The 20072-nt window shown below is 33.8% G+C and overlaps 2 protein-coding genes across 2 annotated transcripts; both read left to right on the top strand.

Annotated features, from left to right (window-relative positions):
• The first annotated feature begins 653 nt into the window (after positions 1 to 653).
• LOC112038246 (alpha-mannosidase) lies at positions 654 to 13257 on the top strand. Its single transcript, XM_024071046.2, has 29 exons — positions 654 to 920; positions 1039 to 1122; positions 1615 to 1703; positions 1809 to 1983; positions 2114 to 2233; positions 2321 to 2404; positions 2508 to 2579; positions 2708 to 2821; positions 3893 to 3993; positions 4087 to 4180; positions 4509 to 4676; positions 4799 to 4888; positions 5078 to 5143; positions 5230 to 5286; positions 5805 to 6024; positions 6244 to 6380; positions 7176 to 7241; positions 7320 to 7376; positions 7629 to 7700; positions 8432 to 8479; positions 8666 to 8785; positions 9516 to 9581; positions 10258 to 10370; positions 10473 to 10557; positions 12003 to 12113; positions 12184 to 12279; positions 12357 to 12404; positions 12716 to 12784; positions 13015 to 13257. Exons 1-29 carry the CDS (start codon positions 696 to 698, stop codon positions 13201 to 13203), a joined length of 3036 nt encoding a protein of 1011 aa, XP_023926814.2. The 5' UTR covers positions 654 to 695; the 3' UTR covers positions 13204 to 13257.
• Positions 13258 to 14728: 1471 nt separating this feature from the next.
• On the top strand, positions 14729 to 16231 carry LOC136069471 (alpha-mannosidase-like). Its single transcript, XM_065778023.1, has 6 exons — positions 14729 to 14776; positions 14934 to 15044; positions 15115 to 15210; positions 15288 to 15335; positions 15632 to 15700; positions 15930 to 16231. Exons 1-6 carry the CDS (start codon positions 14729 to 14731, stop codon positions 16116 to 16118), a joined length of 561 nt encoding a protein of 186 aa, XP_065634095.1. The 3' UTR covers positions 16119 to 16231.
• Positions 16232 to 20072: the final 3841 nt, after the last annotated feature.

The following is a 20072-nucleotide window of genomic DNA, read 5'->3' as shown; positions in this document are numbered from 1 at the left end:
ATCTCATGTAACCGCAATGTCACATCTACGGTCCACATTGGACCCTATCCTAAGATTGACTTCATCAAGTCACACACTAGTTCAAACACTTCTAGTTACACTAGTTTCTGTGTGCGCACTTATGCGCGTGTTCAAAGACTCTTCTATTTTTTGAAATTAAAGGTTAATAATTTGTATTTATTATAATTTAAAAATACTTTTTTTTTAAAATTTTTTTCCAAACAAATAAAAAGAATAAACTTTAGAGATAAGTAATAATTGTAGTTTTTTTTTTGAACGTGAAGAAAAAAAAAATCTAAATTTTAAGAATTTTATTTTTGAATTCAAAAAGAAATTTGTTAATTATAGATAGAGTCCACCATGATAAAATAAAAAAAGAAAAGTTCAGATTACATTTTACATTGACATTTGGCAAACTCTGCAATGGAACCTCATCCAATGATCAGTACGGACACTTCATTTCTTGCATTTATAAATCCAATGGCTAGGCCGGCCGGCCAATATTCCCACTGGAGAAACCGAAGTTCAGTTCTCATTCATTTATATATACATATATATATATATACCATATTTTGTCCTTATTTGTCACACCTTGAATTCACAAAACTTTGGTTCTATAAATATTAAACACAGCTAGCTCGCAAACCGAGCAGGCATATTGGTTATCTGAGAAAGTTTTGTTTCAGGTTTGGAAAATGAGACAGCTATTTGGTCGTTTAGCTTTCTCCTTTTTTGTGTGTGTAGTGTTCCTTTGTCTTGGTTTGTATGGGAGTGTTAGTGGCAGTTATGTGAAGTACAACACTGGTGGTGGTATTGTGGAAGGCAAACTGAATGTTCATCTGGTTCCACATTCCCATGACGATGTGGGATGGTTGAAAACAATTGATCAGTACTATGTTGGATCAAATAACAGTATCCAGGTCATAGTTCTTCCATCTATGTGTTTATGTGTATGTGTAGTTATAATTAAGGTTTGTTGTGAATTTAGATCGTATAAAGACTATTTTTTGTAATGTTGTATGATTTTTTGGAGTATAGGGGGCTTGTGTGGAGAATGTGCTGGACTCAGTTGTCGAATCGTTGCTACGTGATCCAAATCGGAAGTTTGTGTTTGCAGAGATGGTGAGTTCTCTGAATTGTGTGAGGGATTTCCGGGTTTACTTAATGTGTAGTTGTATAATGGTTAGTGTCTGAGTTTCAATGTTATGATTTGTTTTTATTGGTAAGTTATACAAGAACCTAATGGATTATGAATTCATGACCTTACCTGACCATTGTGAGGTGATTCGAGGAAGTGACATTTGAGACAAGGCTCTTGGCTTTCGATTTATGATGTCACATCAATAGTTTTGACTAAATAGCGCGATGTTCTTAATCACATTACGTATATTTGATATATACATTGCAATGTAATTGAATGTTGACTGAATTTGACTTTTTGTGATTCGTGAGTTAAATTTGCAATGATATTGTAAGAATGTCATAATTAATCTCTTAAATTCGTGAAAAATGTAATAAATTTGATTAAGTTGCATTGTTGGTAAATTTTTTCCATATCATGATATTGCTGTTTTCACATCTTTGTTCCTAAAGGAATTTAACACTGAATGATAGGCCTTTTTCACTCGATGGTGGGTAAAGCAAAGTGTGGAAACACAAGAAACAGTGAGAAAACTCGTAGATTCTGGACAATTGGAATTCATGTAAGACATTAGCAAGCAGCTTGAATAACTTGAATGTGTGTGTGAGAGAGATTCAATTTTATATGCATTTCTATGGATGATAAACAACTTTTTTTCTATCTGCAGAAATGGTGGTTGGTGCATGCACGATGAAGCAACATGCCATTATATAGACATGATTGACCAAACAACTCTAGGTCATCGCTTCATAAAGGAGCAATTCAATTATATTCCTCGTGCTGGATGGCAAATTGATCCATTTGGACATTCTGCTGTTCAAGCTTATCTACTTGGGGCTGAGGTACACTATTTCATGAGTGTTTATTCACTATTTTGTAAACATTATAATTCTCATATGATATGTTTTATAAGGTTTAGTTTCCTCAATACTAAGTAAGAACTGATACCTCTTGATTCTTAATTCTCTGTAGCTTGGGTTCGATTCTGTACATTTTGCAAGGATAGATTATCAAGACAGAGCAAAACGCAAGAATGACAAATCTCTTGAAGTTATATGGCGTGGGTCCAAAACTTTTGGTTCATCATCTCAGGTTTGGAATTGTGACATCTGCACTTTTACCATTCTTCTTTGAAAAGGGCGTTTGAACTCACTATTCACATGTTGGGGCCCTTTGCAGATTTTTACCAATGCCTTTCCTGTTCATTATAGTCCTCCATCTGGTTTCCATTTTGAAGTCAATGATGACTATGTGCCCGTCCAGGTTAAAATTTTTCAACTATTTTTACTTTTGCCAAGCATTCTCTGGATATAAGATATTCTTGTGGAGTGTACCACCTTAATCTGGTATATATTGTGAGTTGCAGGATAATCCTTTACTATATGACTACAACGTTGAAAAGCGAGTTAATGATTTTATTAATAATGCCACATTCCAGGTAAAATTTTTGCTGACTAATATCTCTTAAATTGTCTCTCTTAAGGGTCCTGATAAGAATATAGTTCACTGATGTATTTAGAGATAAAGGAGACTGAAATATGACAGTTACTGTAAATATATATACAGGAAAATGTGACACGGACAAACCATATCATGTGGACAATGGGTGATGATTTTCGGTACCAATATGCTGAGTCTTGGTTCAAGCAAATGGACAAGTTTATTCACTATGTTAACAAGGTAGAGTCTTAATGAAAATAATCAATGTGTTTACTGGAAATTTGATTTCAAGGTTGCAATATCTTAGCTTGATTTGCCTTCAATTTGATGCTTGACATGGTTCTAAACATGAACCTAAGTATTTTGGTGTGGTCTAAATCACAATAACTCCTTATTTGGTCCAGCTTGCCCCTCCCCTGGATATCAAATCCATACTAGTTTCATGGCTTGCAACATTTAAAAAATATATATACCGATAAGTATCCCAATTTGTATGATGGCTTTCAATAAAGGTTTATGTTATAATCAATGTGTAATTTCCCTCAAATGTAAACTAGATAATTTTCCTCAAAAGCAATAGGTATTAGAGTCAGGGAACTAGCCTCTCTAAATAAATTGGGGGTTAGGCAGCCTACCAATCACCTCTCTTAGGTCTAGCAAAAGTGGAAGATTTGTGCACTAGGTATGACCCTTGGTATACTAGAGAAATTTTTAAAACTCAAATATAGCACTAGATTTGCTAGATAATGACTCTTGATATCAAGACCATTACTAGATGATTTGGATAATGGCTCTCAAAAAAGATTGAGCATTTAAGTTGTGGAATTTTCTTTGATTTCTCCACATATTTATATCACTTCTTTCTCTACTAGCATATTTGAGGTTAAAGTGTTCTTAGAATCTGTGTGTTAAATCATGCTGCATTTCATGTTCTATACTAAAACTTATTTGTGAGTTGGTATGTTAATAATTACAACATTTAGCTTGGTACTTCGAAAGATATTATGATTTCCTATCATGATATCAGTAGATTGTGTCTTTCAAGGAGACATCTTCTAAATTAATTTTGATAATCTTTACTCTTTGTTTGATACTCTTAGTTAGTCATTGTATAAATATACTTTTATAGAGGTATTCACTTATTATAATTCTATTCTTATCATTATAAATGATTATGCATCTTTTCTTGGTATGTATTTTAATTAATTTCAAATTGGGAATGGAGCTTTAGAACATTCTTGTTTTTCTTCCTCTCTCTTTATCAGTTGTTCAATATAGTAATCCATTTATGAGTGTGGTTAATATTCTCAGGACGGTCGAGTTAATGCCTTGTATTCTACACCATCTATCTATACTAAGGCAAAAAATGCAGCAAATGAATCATGGCCACTGAAAACCAATGATTATTTACCGTAAGCATTACATTTTTTTCCTTCTATCTTTAGTTGACTAAGCAATTGAAATTATCTACTGCATTAATAAGCTTCTCAAATGCTTGTTGGCAGATATGCAGACAGAGCAAATGCATATTGGACTGGCTTTTTCACTAGTCGCCCAGCCTTGAAGCGATATGTCCGAATTCTGAGTGGATATTATTTGGTATGACATCAGTGTCACTCTGCCTCGCTGATTATGTTGAATCACAATAGATAGGGAGTAGCTATTTCCTCCATTCCTGTAAGCTTGGTTTTCTGGATGCAAACGACCTAGCATCTTATGCTACCATCCTAGAAAATCCTGGTTATACATGCTTGGTATTTGGTCTCAAAAGTTGTTCACTTAGATAGCAAGAACTCTGCAAGGAACACAAAGATGTGTTCCATGCAGAGAGAGGATAACTTCTTCCTATCATCAATAGGGTGGAGTTTTCTCATCATTTATTTGGGCTATAAACATAATGAAGTAAATTTCCTTCTGTTAAAAATAGGCAGCACGACAAATTGAATATTTGGCTGGAAAGAGATCCAATGGTCCCAACACTAGCAGCTTGGCAGATGCTTTAGGGATTGCACAGCATCATGATGCCATCAGTGGCACTGCTAAACAACATACAACCAATGACTACGAAAAACGCTTGGCTTTTGGAGCCTCTGAGGTAGGCAGCTAATCTTCATTTAAATTTGACCTTTTGAGTCTTGTTTTATAGTCTTTACACCATTGTTATTGTATGATACATCTCTCTAAGCTATCCTTTAAAATGAAACAACTTTTTCATAGACAGAAGCTGTTGTTAATGTTGCCCTATCATGCCTTGCCAACAACAAATCAAGAGATCAACGTATGACGCCTGCATTTACGTTTACTCAGGTGGTGTTTCAATGTGGTTCCTAGTACTTTTACTTCTATGTCTATTTCAAGGAATTTATTTTCCTAGTATTTTTCTTGAACTTTCCATCATTTGTTATATGTGGCAGCTCAGATAATCAGGTTGCTCCCCCCCTAGCCTAATCCTGATTCTTCTCTTTTTTCTCCCTTTTTCCTTCAATGTTTGAACAGTGTCAATTACTCAATATCAGTTACTGCCCACCAACAGAAGAAGATACTCCAGAAGGGAAGAGTTTGGTAATCCTTTCTAATCTTTCTAACTGTGGTATTAGATAATGCTTTATTGGGATTTTTATTCATTATGTATTAATGGTTACTTTCAGGTTGTAGTGGCATATAATCCCCTTGGATGGAACCGTACGGACATCATTAAAATACCGGTGAGTACAAGCTTACTTTGTGACTGTGACATAATCTTCTAATTTCATCCAAAAGACATCAAGGGGTCTTCAACCAAGTATACGAGAAGTATACAACAGAAGAAAATCCTCAAAAGGATCTATTTTGTAAGCTTGAATCTGACTTTCAAGTTTATGGCATGCTCAAAACAAAAAAAAAAAAAAAAATGACGGTACTTGATTTGATTCATGTTATCAGAAGTAGTTGCCTTTTGAAAATTTGAATTTTTAATTATTATGCATTGAGCATGTCAAGGAATTGATTTGCTCATTTAGTGTATGTAGTGTAGTGTCTGCTGTGTTAATATATCTTGTTGTATTGTTTGACTTTCTCATTCTACATCTTAGTAATTTAAGAGTCAATATCGCGTCTACTTGTTCTTTGAAATGCAAAATTTAAACTTTTAGTACAGAAATTTTCTCTCTTTGCTTCCTTTGATTTTGCAAATAGATAGGATGTTTACATTTCAGCGTGATCTGAAAGTGGAAATATCTACCAGGTTAACGACGCCAATCTTGTTGTCCAAGATTCTTCTGGCAATACCATTGAGGCACAATATGTAACTTTAGATAACGTTACAGCCAACTTAAGAATCTTCTATACAAAGGCCTACTTGGGGCAGTCATCAAAACAAATCCCTAAATACTGGCTTCTCTTTCAAGCGTCTGTGCCGCCACTTGGTTGGAACACTTACTTCATTTCTAATGCATCTGGGAAAGGTATATGTCTGATTTCTTTTCTCATTATTGAATGCCATTTGACTTCTTTCTTTTTTCTATTCCCTACTAATTATTTTTTTAGGCTATGAATGCTACATAACTATTTTGGACTCCTATGAAGTTCATTTACTAGAATGGCTTGGCGCAGATAGTACTATAATATTGAGGCTGAACTTATTCTAGTTAATCTTATATTATATGCACTCCCATATGGTGCAGGGGAAATACGTAATGGATTTCTTTCCACGATGGACACTACACAGAATGAGACCATTGAAATTGGACCTGGGAATCTAAAGATGTCCTTTTCTTCGACTTCTGGTCAACTCAAACGTATTTACAATACTAAAACAGGGGTAATTTCTTTCACAGTACCCAAATAGTAGCCTTGAATTTGGATAGTATTGGTTGAACCAGTTTTTGTACATTATAAACTGCTGACCAAATGATCCAAGTTAGATTGTTGTGGCATCATACTAAAGAATATATATATAGATTTAGAAAGTCAAGAAGGAGGAGTAATATAGAGACAGTATCTCATGCGCTTGGTGCATGTAAGATTTTCCCAGTAATATTATATGCGGGTGCATGTAGATGATTTATTTTGTCATTACCAAAATCCTCAAAGTCATCCATGTAATACATTAGAATCTGTTTAAGTTGCAAAAGAGGGTTTAGATTAGGACTTTGTTTGTCGGGGTAAGCATTAAAGTTGACTTCTTCACCTGTTTGCCCCATTTATTCAATCATTTTTTAAACCTTCCAAAATTACTTCTTGGTACAATCCAATTTTCCTTCTGGGCTTTTAAAAGAGCGGGATTGTCTCTTCTTCTGTGGTCTGTTTTTCAGTTTTGAAGGTTGTAACTATCTGTCTTACTGCAAAACTATTATGCATTACCCAATATGATTTTTATGAATGTCCACAAATTCAATTTTCATTTCATTCTATCTTGGGAAGTTGATATTCAATCTTATGTAGCTTCAAGAGAAGAGAATTTTTGTTTAGCAGTGATGGGTACTGTTCACTTTCTCTGGGCGTTCTACCTTGTTCTACCTAAATATATTTAGTTTGTTTCATTCTACTACTAGAGATGCTTCAGAGACTATTTTAGTTAAACTGAAAATTGTCTTTAAATGATTGTCATGGCCAGGTCGATGTACCAACACGACAGAGTTATCTCTGGTATGCTTCAAGCCCAGGTGATGCCGATCCCCAGGTATGCAATATTTATGCAGGTTTGGAAGTAATTATGACTGGATTCAGTGATATGATAGTTATATTGTCTCTCTTACAGGCTTCTGGTGCATATATTTTCCGGCCTAGTGGCCGTCCCAATATTGTTGCAAGATCAGTAAGCCTTCTTTTCCCATTGTCACTCATGCTTGCCAAATGTCCAACCACTCACCAGTGACATGTGAATATAATTAAATAATAAACATGCGTTAGAAACTAATAATGTACTCAACTCAAATCAACAAAACCTTTCCTAACAATTAAGGGTTTGCTGCACTGGATGCTATTCTACTTTTTCTTGTATTTGTTCTAATAATATCTGTTATATATGGTTTCCTTTATGTTCTAAAAGCAATTTGATATGCTACAGGTGCCCTTGAAGGTCATTCGTGGACCATTGGTTGATGAGGTTCATCAACGGTTTAATTCATGGATATACCAGGTTATCAATTTGTTTACATGTTTGGTTTGTCAAGTGCAATCTGTTTTGCATTGTCAGGTTATCAATTAGTATGGTGCTTGTACTTTTCTCCGTAATTCAGCAAGTTGTATTGTGATCTAGAACTTGTAGGCACTATAACTATGGCTATGTTATCCCCTACTATTTGTGAACACTTAGTATGATTGTTGCAAATCACTGTGGGGTATGTGACGTTAAACTCACTTGTCCACCATAATCTAGACAGGAGGACATGGCCTTTTTTTTTGTCTGCAAATTCACCATATTGAATGAGCTGCAAAAGAAAATTGTTGTGAAAAATATCCAAAATAATAAAATAGCAAGCTCCACAAAGAAAGTTTTATTCTGGTATTCTCACACTAACTCACATATTAGGACAAGATTTATCTTCTGACATTCACACTCTTAAACAAATGCTATACTACCACTTTAATTTATAGGGACTTTCATACCTTCATATGTCTCTTATTAGCATGCAGGATTACCAATCATACATAGGAATTATTACATCTTTTTATATTTTTTAAATAGCAATATGAAATTCCAAAACCAACAAAGAAATCTCTGAACTTAACACCTTATGATTATGACCCAGTGACAACTGTTTAATAAATACATTAAGTTTTATTGTTATTCTTTATTTATATACTTCAATGTTTTGTGTCTTCCACCATCCATGACATGCTTATTTTTACTGGTGGTTTTTTAATTAGATCACCAGACTTTACAGAGACAAGGAGCATGCAGAAGTTGAATTCACTGTGAGTTACAGAACCTTTCTTTTTCTAAAGATTTTGATGAAAGAAACATCTTCTATACATATTTTTAACTATGTAAATAATATGAAAACTGTGGCCAGTAATGATTTCTGTTTACTGCATGTAAAGTAAAAATTGTCTAATCTTTCTGAACTCAAATTAAGTGTCTTTGACAAATTTTATTTGCAGATTGGTCCAATTCCTGTGGATGATAGTGTTGGTAAAGAGGTCATCACGCGAATGACAACAAATATGGTCACTAACAAGGTGTTTTATACTGATTCTAATGGAAGAGATTTTCTAGAACGGGTATGAGTCATGACTCTGTCTCACACCATTTTCCTCTTTAAAAATAATAATAATAATAGGTAACCCTTCATGTAGTAGTGCTACTTTCAGCTATAAGCTTCAGAGTATCCCAACCTGGCCACAGGTTAGGACTCAATAGATGGTAGATTTATATATTTTTCCTTTTTCTTTGCGAGGTAGGAAAATTTAAATCCTAACTCTTGAAGATTTTCATTGATTTATGCATGTTTGTAGGCTTGACCTCAATCCTGTGAAAAGTTTTTGATTTTTTAAAATAAATTGAAGTCCTACATAATGTACTCTCTATGGATAGAGATCTGTTCTTGGTTCTCTCTGGCATGCAAATCATGCAACAAATATAAACTGTTATATTCTAGTCCTCTTGGCTGGCTGATCATAGCTTCCAAATAACACATTTGTCCAGTTTTATGCTAAGTTTCCATTCAAGAAGTTAGCCAATGAATTTCAGTTCCTTAAAATTATATCTCTAGAATATCATTGTAGTACATCTTTTCACAGTAAAATCCTCTCTTCTTTCCTTAACACCCCCTTCTCTTTCTTCTTTTTTTATTATTTATTTTTTATTTTTTATATTTATTTATTTATTTATTTTTGAGTTTCCTGCATTTGCAGTGTGTAAAACATTAAGAGTGTTGCCCCCTTCAATGGAGTTTAGTGTTCTCAATGTTTATTGTGTTGTAACTGGAAATCTGTGGTCATAATTTTGCAGATTCGTGATTATAGAGCAGATTGGCCACTTTCAGTTAATCAACCTGTAGCAGGAAACTACTATCCAGTAATCTTCTTAACACTCTATCAATTAACATTAACAATATATGTGTAAAACACTAGCAGCACTGGATTATTTTACTTGGGGGTGCATTAGGAAAAATGCATTATTAATGAATTAGGCTGCATTGTTTGAGCTTACAAGGATCTTGTTAATTCTTGATCTTGACAATCCTTATGAGTTTTTATTTTTTATTTTTTTTTTATATTATAATTTTTCATTTTGAGATTAGAGTAGACTCGTGGTTTCTAATTGCATTCAAAAATCAAGAATTCGAACTCTCTGATTTATAATTTCTTGATGTCTATATAGGTCCTATCATTTAAATATACAAATATGAAACAACATTCGAACATAAGACTATAATTCCATGTCCGCATATAATAATGCATGCGTGTTTTAGGTGTGTGGTTGACTGGTTGTGAGGAGAATTTTCCTCTTGAATGGTTAATCACACAGCATCTAGCCTAGGCTGCTATTCACTTTTGAAATGCATGAAGATCAAGGACACATTTAAGGCCAATACTAGTATAGGACAATAATTATATTCGGGCTCTTTAAAATTAAATATGGTTTTCTTAAAAAGTGATAAAGAGGCTCCCACCTGTTCTTTCTCATTGTGTTTAATGACTAAAATAACATTAATTCTGTAATGGTAATCTTCTTCTTCTTCTTTTTTCAGCTTAATCTTGGAATTTATACCAGAGATAATAAATCTGAATTATCAGTCTTGGTTGACCGTGCAACTGGTGGAGCCAGCATTGAAGATGGAGAAATAGAGCTAATGCTCCATAGGTTCAAATTTCATATTTTCTTGTTGTTTAACATTCAGGTTAAATGTGTGTTTTGTTTTAGATGTGGGCATGCCAAGCTGATTATCCTTTCTTTTCATGCAAGGCGTACAATCTATGATGACTCTAGAGGAGTGGGTGAAGCATTGGATGAAAGTGTGTGCGTTGATGAATCATGTGAAGGATTAACGGTATGATAGCACATAGAATGAGTAATTTATGCTTTTAAATTACCATTTTTTTTCTACACTTACCTCTATGTGAGGATGGCCATATCAAAATGTAAAGAAATGAATGAATTTCATTGAGTGAGTAATTGAATAATCTAATACATTGATCTATGTTATTGTACGGGCCCCCGCACCTTTTCTTATATTAGGCTTTGGACCCTGGCCTGGGAGTATAGCCCATAAGGCCGGTCTCCCTCTATTTGGCGTCCCACCCCCGGGCCACGCGTGCTGCAGGCCCAATCCTTGCCTTTTCATCATTTCTCAGCAACGGCCTTCCGAACAGCTGTAAATATACGACTCTCGGGACGCCCGCCCTTTACCTGCCCGGCAGTATCTCGGAGAAGCACCGCTGCCGAGAACTATCGTGAGGATGGGAACCAAGTTCCAACGCCACCCTCACCGCATCCCACTCCCACCTAACCACCCATTTACGATCGTTAATACTGGACCGCCAGTTGCACTTACTGGCAAGTAATTATGACGTCTCCACTAAACTATGGACTATAAATACAGGAAATATTAAGAAGAGGGGGGTTGGAAAAATGGGCGGTAAGAAAAGTGTATGCAGAGAGTGAACAGAAAGAGAAGGTGACCCAGACTCACGAGGAAAGAACAGAGAGGACGTTAAGTCTTAGCGAGAAGAACGACCCAGAGTAGGAAATCCAAGCCCACCATATAAATAAGTTGTGAGCCCAAGTGAGGCCCAGCCCAACGGGCTTCGGTATTGGGCGCGCACAGTTATATATAGCTTTGTTCTCTGTTATCCACCGTAGCTTTCTTCCTGCTCTTCTAATATTTTCCAAAAGATGCATTCAATACGATGATTTCGTTCTCAATATATATATTAAAAAAAAAAAAAAACCAATACATCCTGATTTAATGCTATAACTTGATTTCCACACACTGCCTCTGCAGGATACAAAGCATGGGAATTCTTTTTTTTTTTTTTTATTTGACAAAAGGCATGGGAGTTCTTAATTGGTGTCAAATTCATACATTTTTTTTTATATATAATTTTAGAAAGTTTACGACTTGTTTGGTATGTGTGTTTAAACAACAGTTTTCAATTTTTTTGGAAATACGTGTGGGTGAAAAAGTGTATGAAAATGCGTGTAATGTTGTTTAAAAACTAAAAACTGATGTACCAAACAACTCCCACATGTCTTATTAATTTAATCTTTACATACTGGACTTACAATGAGTGTGCTTTTCCATTGGATTAATTTTGGAGTTGAAAGCTTTTTGGTCAGTTTGCATTTCTTATTTTTACTTTGATTGTAGGGTTGTTATTTGTTTATATATTAGTGCCCAATGGCCATATAATTGAACTGCTTCAAAGATAGAAAATGACTCACTCGATTGTATTATCCATAATCTTGATTTCTCATTTGATATCTTTCATACAGGTTCGCGGAAATTATTATGTAAGCATTAACCAGGTAGGAGCTGGAGCACGCTGGCGCCGAACAACTGGCCAAGAAGTGTACTCGCCTCTTCTTTTAGCTTTCACACATGAGGTATGGCTGGATTGCTGTTTCGGATGTTATCTTCATAGCTGGTTTACATACTAATATAATTAATGTTCAGAAGTTGGAGGACTGGAAAGCATCTCATTTGACAAAAGCAACGGCCATCGATCCAAACTACAGCTTGCCTCTCAATGTTGCTTTGATTACTCTTCAGGTTTCTATGTTTACTCGCTGTAGAATAAATTGAGTTTTTGATTCTCTCTTTCTTGCTCTCTAACACTAATGTTGCAGGAGTTGGATGATGGAAGTGTGCTCCTCCGTTTGGCTCATTTATATGAGGTAAATGATAAAAAGCATCAAGCTCCTCTTTGTACTCCATGTGAACCAAGTATGAGTGACGCTTAGATATGTGACAACTTAGGCCCTTCTCCCGAGTCAACCTATTACAGCGGTTTCTAAAAGCGCTGCTATAGGTTTACTATAGTGAAGACCGCCCTTAGTGATAGCAACCAAGCCCTAGTCCAAACATGACATATCCTACATCTTTTTTTCATTTTCTTTTCCTAGGCTCTAACATAATTTCCTTCCATGTTGCTACGTCAAATATGTAGTTCTTATACACTTTTTGGTGTTGGTGAAAATGTATTCAGGCGGGTGAAGATGCTGAATATTCTACACTAGCCAATGTTGAACTGAAGAAGATTTTTACTGGGAAAACGGTATGTCTGATTTATGCCTAGTGTTATTGCAGTGATTTTAATCCTAAAAAGGTAGTAAAAGTATGGTCCCAGATCATTCTCTATGATTAAGTCATTTAATCTGAAACAAATACTTGAGAAGACACATACACAAAGAACATTAACAGATATTTTGGAAGAGAGGATAATCCGAAAAGCCATGTTATGAGGGTGTAAAATCCCAATGTGATTATTAGTTTTTGAACTTTCAGATAAAGGAGGTGAAGGAAATGAGCTTATCAACAAACCAAGAGAAGTCAGAGATGAAGAGGATGACATGGAGAGTTGAAGGGGACAGCAGAACGGAACCTAACCCAATTAGAGGCGGTCCAATCAACAATTCAACTTTTGTTGTTGAGCTTGGTCCTATGGAGATTCGTACTTTTTTGTTGAAATTTTAGCAGATCTATAATCATTATATAATTTGAACAAGACAGAGGAAATAATATTTTTATGCTGAGTTGTGTGCCTGTATCATTAAATTATTATTGGTAGATAAATAAGTTTTTTTTTTTTTTTTGTTGAGAAAGTGGTAGATAAATAAGTGATATTAGTAGTAGGTTTAAATGAGAATTAAAAGACAATATCGAACAACCTAGGCAAATATTTAGGCCTCAATAACTAATTTTAAGGCTTAATCACTTTTTAATTTTAAACTAGCAATTAGATCAAATATAAGTGATTAATCAAATTTCATATTGCATGCATATTAGTATAAGAACCAAAGCATATATAAATAGAGCAAGTGTAATGTGGACGATAGTTTTTGGCTAAAGGATGTAGACTTTGTTTTTGCTATATATAAAAAAAAAAAAACATGGGTGATAGCTTATGGTGTACAAGTTTAATTTGTCCCAATATTTTCTTGGTTTTAAGATATAATTTATTTTTTTTAATGAAAAAATTCAAAAAAAGAAAAGAAAAAGAAATGAATGACTTTACATATTTACAATTTTTTTTCATAACCACTATACATAAATTATTAAAAAAAAAAAAATCTTTTGGATATATATATTTTTTTAATGAATCATAGGTTATATTATATTCATTGATTTTGTTTTAACATAGAATTTCTCTTTCCTCAAAAGGACAAATGTCATTTAAAAAAGGGTCATTCTACTGTACCCCCTTCATTTTTTGGGGGGTACGGTGCCCACTTAAATCTAAACCATTAATTCAATTGTGTTTTGATCTTGACCATTAATTTATTTTAAGTGGATACTAGTAACCGGTAAAACAGGTAACATATATAAACAAAAAATCACAAACAAAAAAACAAATCCGAGACTCTTCTCCTACGCTTCTCTCTTCTCTCTGCTCTTCTTCTCTTGCTTATTTCATCTCACTTCTTCTCGTCTAAACCAACCACAAGAAACCCAGTGGCTACTAAACAAAACCCTTTGGAAGACCCACGAAAGAAGAAACAGAGTTATTCAATTCCCTCCTCGGCCAAACCAACCACAAGGTCCACAAGAACCCTGACGGCTAACTCACCAAAGAAGCTGGGTTCTTCAATTTCAGCCGTTTAACCATCAACGCATGAGATATATGTAAGTTGTCTTAATTTTTATTCACCGTTACTAATCCAAGTTGTGCTTATTGATTGATTAAGGGTTTTTTTTTTTTTTTTTTTTTTTTTTTTTTTATACAAAGCATGGGAATTCTTTTTTTTTTTTTTTATTTGACAAAAGGCATGGGAGTTCTTAATTGGTGTCAAATTCATACATTTTTTTTTATATATAATTTTAGAAAGTTTACGACTTGTTTGGTATGTGTGTTTAAACAACAGTTTTCAATTTTTTTGGAAATACGTGTGGGTGAAAAAGTGTATGAAAATGCGTGTAATGTTGTTTAAAAACTAAAAACTGATGTACCAAACAACTCCCACATGTCTTATTAATTTAATCTTTACATACTGGACTTACAATGAGTGTGCTTTTCCATTGGATTAATTTTGGAGTTGAAAGCTTTTTGGTCAGTTTGCATTTCTTATTTTTACTTTGATTGTAGGGTTGTTATTTGTTTATATATTAGTGCCCAATGGCCATAAAATTGAACTGCTTCAAAGATAGAAAATGACTCGATTGTATTATCCATAATCCTGATTTCTCATTTGATATCTTTCATACAGGTTCGCGGAAATTATTATGTAAGCATTAACCAGGTAGGAGCTGGAGCACGCTGGCGCCGAACAACTGGCCAAGAAGTGTACTCGCCTCTTCTTTTAGCTTTCACACATGAGGTATGGCTGGATTGCTGTTTCGGATGTTATCTTCATAGCTGGTTTACATACTAATATAATTAATGTTCAGAAGTTGGAGGACTGGAAAGCATCTCATTTGACAAAAGCAACTGCCATTGATCCAAACTACAGCTTGCCTATCAATGTTGCTTTGATTACTCTTCAGGTTTCTATGTTTACTCAATGTAGAATAAATTGAGTTTTTGATTCTCTCTTTCTTGCTCCCTAACACTAATGTTGCAGGAGTTGGATGATGGAAGTGTGCTCCTCCGTTTGGCTCATTTATACGAGGTAAATAATAAAAAGCATCAAGCTTATCTTTGTACTCAAATTGATGTGAACCAAGTATGAGTGACGCTTAGATATGTCAACCTATTACAGCGGTTTCTAAAAGCGCTGCTTTTGGTTTCCTATAGTACCTACCGCTCTCGTAGTAGTGATAGCAACCAAGCCCTGGTCCAAACATGAGATATCCTACATCTTTTTTTCATTTTCTTTTCCTGGGCTCTAATATAATTTCCTTTCATGTTGCTACGTCAAATATGTAGTTCTTATACACTTTTTGGTGTTGGTGAAAATGCATTCAGGTGGGTGAAGATGCTGAATATTCAACACTAGCCAATGTTGAACTGAAGAAGATTTTTACTGGGAAAACGGTATGTCTGATTTCTGCCTAGTGTTATTGCAGTGATTTTTATCCTAAAATGGTTGTAAAAATATGGTCCCAGATCATTTGATTAAGTCATTTAATCTGAAACTAATACTTGAGAAGACACGTACACAAAGAACTGTTATTAACAGATACTTTGGAAGAGAGGATAATCCGAAAAGCCATGTTATGAGGGTGTAAAATCTCAATGTGATTATTAGTTTTTGAACTTTCAGATAAAGGAGGCGAAGGAAATGAGCTTATCAACAAACCAAGAGAAGTCAGAGATGAAGAGGATGACATGGAGAGTTGAAGGGGACAGCAGAACGGAACCTAACCCAATTAAAGGCGGTCCAATCAACAATTCAACTTTTGTTGTTGAGCTTGGTCCTATGGAGATTCGTACTTTTTTGTTGAAATTTTAGCAGATCTATAATCATTATATAATTTGAACAAGACAGACGAAATAATATTTTTATGCCGAGTTGTCTGCCTGTATCATTAAATTATTATCGGTAGATAAATAAGTGATATTAGTAGAAGGTTTAAATGAGAATTAAAAGACAATATCGAACAACCTAGGCAAATATTTAGGCCTCAATAACTAATTTTACGGCTTAATCACTTTTTAATTTTAAACTAGCAATTAGACCAAATATAAGTGATTAATCAAATTTCATATTGCATGCATATTAGTATAAGAACCAAAGCATATATAAATAGAGCAAGTGTAATGTGGACGATAGTTTTTGGCTAAAGGATGTAGACTTTGTTTTTGCTATAAAAAAAAAAACATGGGTGATAGTTTATGGTGTACAAGTTTAATTTGTCCCTATATTTTCTTGGTTTTAAGATATAATTTTTTTTTAATGAAAAAAATTCAAAAAAAGAAAAGAAAAAGAAATGAATGACTTTACATATTTACAATTTTTTTTCATAACCACTATACATAAATTAAAAAAAAAAAATCTTTTGGATATATATATATATATATTTTAATGAATCATAGGTTATATTATATTCTGCTGCCTCTCTTGTTTTGAGTCTATTATCAAGGTTGAGGCAAGCAATCCTGCATCTTTGTAGCTTCACTTTTTCTTTAATAAATACTTCTTTTCCATAAAATAAAATAAAAATTAATTGTTTTAAAGTGAAAACTAAAATTTCAAGTACATCTATATTCACACTATATTTCCAAAATATTTACAATTTGATTGTTTTATGTGTCTATGTGTCTATGTTAATTAATATAATACAATTCACGTAAAAGGAATGTTGACTGCAAAAATAATAATATATAATACAAAAAAACAAAATGACTTATGCTTGTGGCAAAAACATCTAATTGATAAACACAAGACAAATATTTTTTTCATTAAAATATTGTTATTGTTCACAAAATTGTTTTAGTTTTTAGATTAGTCTCAAGTAATTTCGTGCATGTGTCTATTTGTATAAATTTTGCCCCTCTTGACATCAAATCCTATATGCATGTGTGCGTGAAAATTTTTCGAATCACTTTCTTTTTTGAAAATTTTAACTTATAACATTTAATTAGATGACTTGCTATTAGTTATGACAATATTAAATAATTTAAAGGCTTACTTTTTTTAATTCGATAATTGCAAAAAAAGATTGGATTGNATAACTAATAGCAAGTCATCTAATTAAATGTTATAAGGTTAAAATTTTCAAAAAAGAAAGTGATTCGAAAAATTTTCACGCACACATGCATATAGGATTTGATGTCAAGAGGGCCAAATTTACTACAAATAGACACATGCACGAAATTACTTGAGACTAATCTAAAAAACTAAAAACAATTTTGTGAACAATAAGCAATATTTTAATGAAAAAAATATTTGTCTTGTGTTTATCAATTAGATGTTTTTGCCACAAGCATAAGTCATTTTGTTTTTTTGTATTATTATTATTATTATTTTTGGCAGTCAACATTCCTTTTACGTGAATTGTATTATATTAATTAACATAGACACATAAAACAATCAAATTGTAAATATTTTGGAAATATAGTGTGAATATAGATGTACTTGAAATTTTAGTTTTCACTTTAAAACAATTAATTTTTATTTTATTTTATGGAAAAGAAGTATTTATTAAAGAAAAAGTGAAGCTACAAAGATGCAGGATTGCTTGCCTCAACCTTGATAATAGACTCAAAACAAGAGAGGCAGCACCCTAAAAAAAAAAAAAATATTCATGATTAAGAGACCATTTGACCAAGGAATGGGCAGCGCCATTTGAGGTTCTAGGAACCCAGTTTGCAAGAATGTTTGGGGATTGGGAAAGCAAATAAGACATATCTGAGCAGGTGTTGAGAATTTTCCATGAGATTTCAGGCTTTGGCTTAGATATGGCCTCAACCATAGCTCTGGAGTCGCTCCAATGAAAATAGCTACAAAGTCCAAGTTGGCATATAGCTTTATGGCCCATATTACAACTTAGCTTCCACTTGGAGAGGAAGGTTGGTGTTTACCTTCTTGGAGCACGCAAAAACTAACTACCCTCTCCAATCTCTAGCCACAACATCAATAGCAGAACTAATTGGATTTAGGGCCGCATCAACATTGATTTTTATCATTGATCTTCTTGGATTGGACCAGACAGAAGGAGGGCTAAATGAGTGAGGACAAGAGTGGCTGGAGAAGGTGGATCTTGCACTCCCATGATCTTTCAACAAAATGGAAGTCTTTGCAAACACATAATTAAGGTTCGGGGAGTAACCCTCAAAATGAACCTAGTTTCAGTGCTTCCATATCAAATCACAAACAATTGCGCCAAATAACAGAAATTCTTCTTGTTTTTTACGATCTAGATCATCAAAAGGGGCAGATAGAAGAAGCTGAATTAAATGTGGAGGAGAAGAAGTCTCATATTATCCATGCTCAGGCTCATTGGCTACTGCAAATTGCTTTTGCAAAGGGACTCAAGCAAATAGATGAAGGCAAGATTCAAACTTTAGAAAGTAAAATCCAAACACTCCTAATATTTAAAAGATAAAATCCAAATTTTGAAACGTTAGGGTATAAAATCTAAACATCCCAAACTTCAAATGATAAAATCCAAATTCTAAAACTTTAAGTTGTAAAATCCAAACACCCACAAGCTTAAGGGTATAATTTGTAATTTACATAGGATACCTAGTTTGGATTAATAAAACCATTGTCAATTTCTTTAAAATCTTCTCCTCTCTCCGTGTGTGTGTTAAAATACTAAGTATTCTTAAAAGAAAAAACAGTAGGTAAATCCCACGTTGAAAAATAAGTGTGAGTTAAAAAGATTTAAAACTTATGTTGTGAATCCAAGAGTTAGGCTATTTTAGATATACACTATTGTCAATTTTTCTTAATTTACTTAAGTAGGTTAATAAGTATAGGTTCTTAATCTGCTTAGGTAGGTTAATAAGTATAGGTTCCTAATTTGATTAGGTTAATAAGTATGTGTTCCGTGCCGTTGCATCAAAGCTTCAGCCCGAAATGTCCATGTTTGGGCTTGGATTATCTGGTGTTGCTTTGGCTGAGTCCCATGCAGCTCTCTGGTGTTGCTTTGGCTGAGTCCTATGCAGCTAGCGCTGAAGATGAATTCAATGATGCGGTAGGTGGATGATTTGAAGAAACAGTCATGACTTCTACTTACTATGTTCATAATGCTGTTGAACTTAATCATAAGGAATTAGTTGATTTGCTAGTGCATCGCAGGGAAATTTTCAATTCGCCCAATAAGCTTTTCAAGAAGAAGCTGGGTCTGGAGTAGGTTTAAACTTACCTACTTGGGGCTGAGGTACACTTTTTCATGATTAATTATTTACTATTTTGTAAACATTATAATTCTCATATGCATGCTTCACTATTTAGTAGAATGTCAATCTTTCATTATATTAACATGTTTTTTATTTATTCAGAATCAATTTATACAAAATATAGTTGTATTTATAATTAGTATTCTCATTTTAATAAAAGCAATTGTTGAACAGGTTAGCAAGTATCCATACCTTTGTTTTTGGGGAAAGGAGAGGAAGCAAAATTTACAACTGTGGGGAGTTTGCTGAGGTAAGTCTTACAATTTAAATAAATCTATTACTCCACGTATGTATACTATACATACTGAAAGTATCATAGCAGCACTAGGTTCTTCCCAAAAGAATCTCCAAACCTTATTTGATTAAATTAAACATAATGTACTTGTTGGGCAGTAGAATTTTTTCCTCAAACAAATAAAGGTAAAATCAAGTACTTACTAATTAGGTGTGGTGGTTAATGAAAATGCATGCATTGGATTTTCGAAGATCTGCTACAGTCAATTGAAATTTTTTTTTTTTTTTGAGGGGTGGGGGGGGGGGGGGGGGGGGGGGGCGGGGG

This window comes from Quercus suber, unplaced genomic scaffold, assembly GCF_002906115.3.
Source record: "Quercus suber isolate HL8 unplaced genomic scaffold, Cork oak 2.0 scaffold_172, whole genome shotgun sequence".
Taxonomy (NCBI): domain Eukaryota; kingdom Viridiplantae; phylum Streptophyta; class Magnoliopsida; order Fagales; family Fagaceae; genus Quercus; species Quercus suber.
The sequence above is the reverse complement of the archived record's forward strand: the minus strand, read 5'-3'. Positions and strand labels throughout refer to the sequence as shown.

Coding starts and splice junctions, on each gene's coding strand:
- LOC112038246 (XM_024071046.2), top strand. CDS start 696: ATGAGACAGCTATTTGGTCGTTTAGCTTTCTCCTTTTTTGTGTGTGTA. Junction 921..1,038: donor GATCAAATAACAGTATCCAG/GTCATAGTTCTT, acceptor TTTGGAGTATAG/GGGGCTTGTGTGGAGAATGT. Junction 5,287..5,804: donor CGGACATCATTAAAATACCG/GTGAGTACAAGC, acceptor AATATCTACCAG/GTTAACGACGCCAATCTTGT.
- LOC136069471 (XM_065778023.1), top strand. CDS start 14,729: ATGAGTGTGCTTTTCCATTGGATTAATTTTGGAGTTGAAAGCTTTTTG. Junction 15,045..15,114: donor TTTTAGCTTTCACACATGAG/GTATGGCTGGAT, acceptor ATTAATGTTCAG/AAGTTGGAGGACTGGAAAGC. Junction 15,336..15,631: donor GTTTGGCTCATTTATACGAG/GTAAATAATAAA, acceptor AAATGCATTCAG/GTGGGTGAAGATGCTGAATA.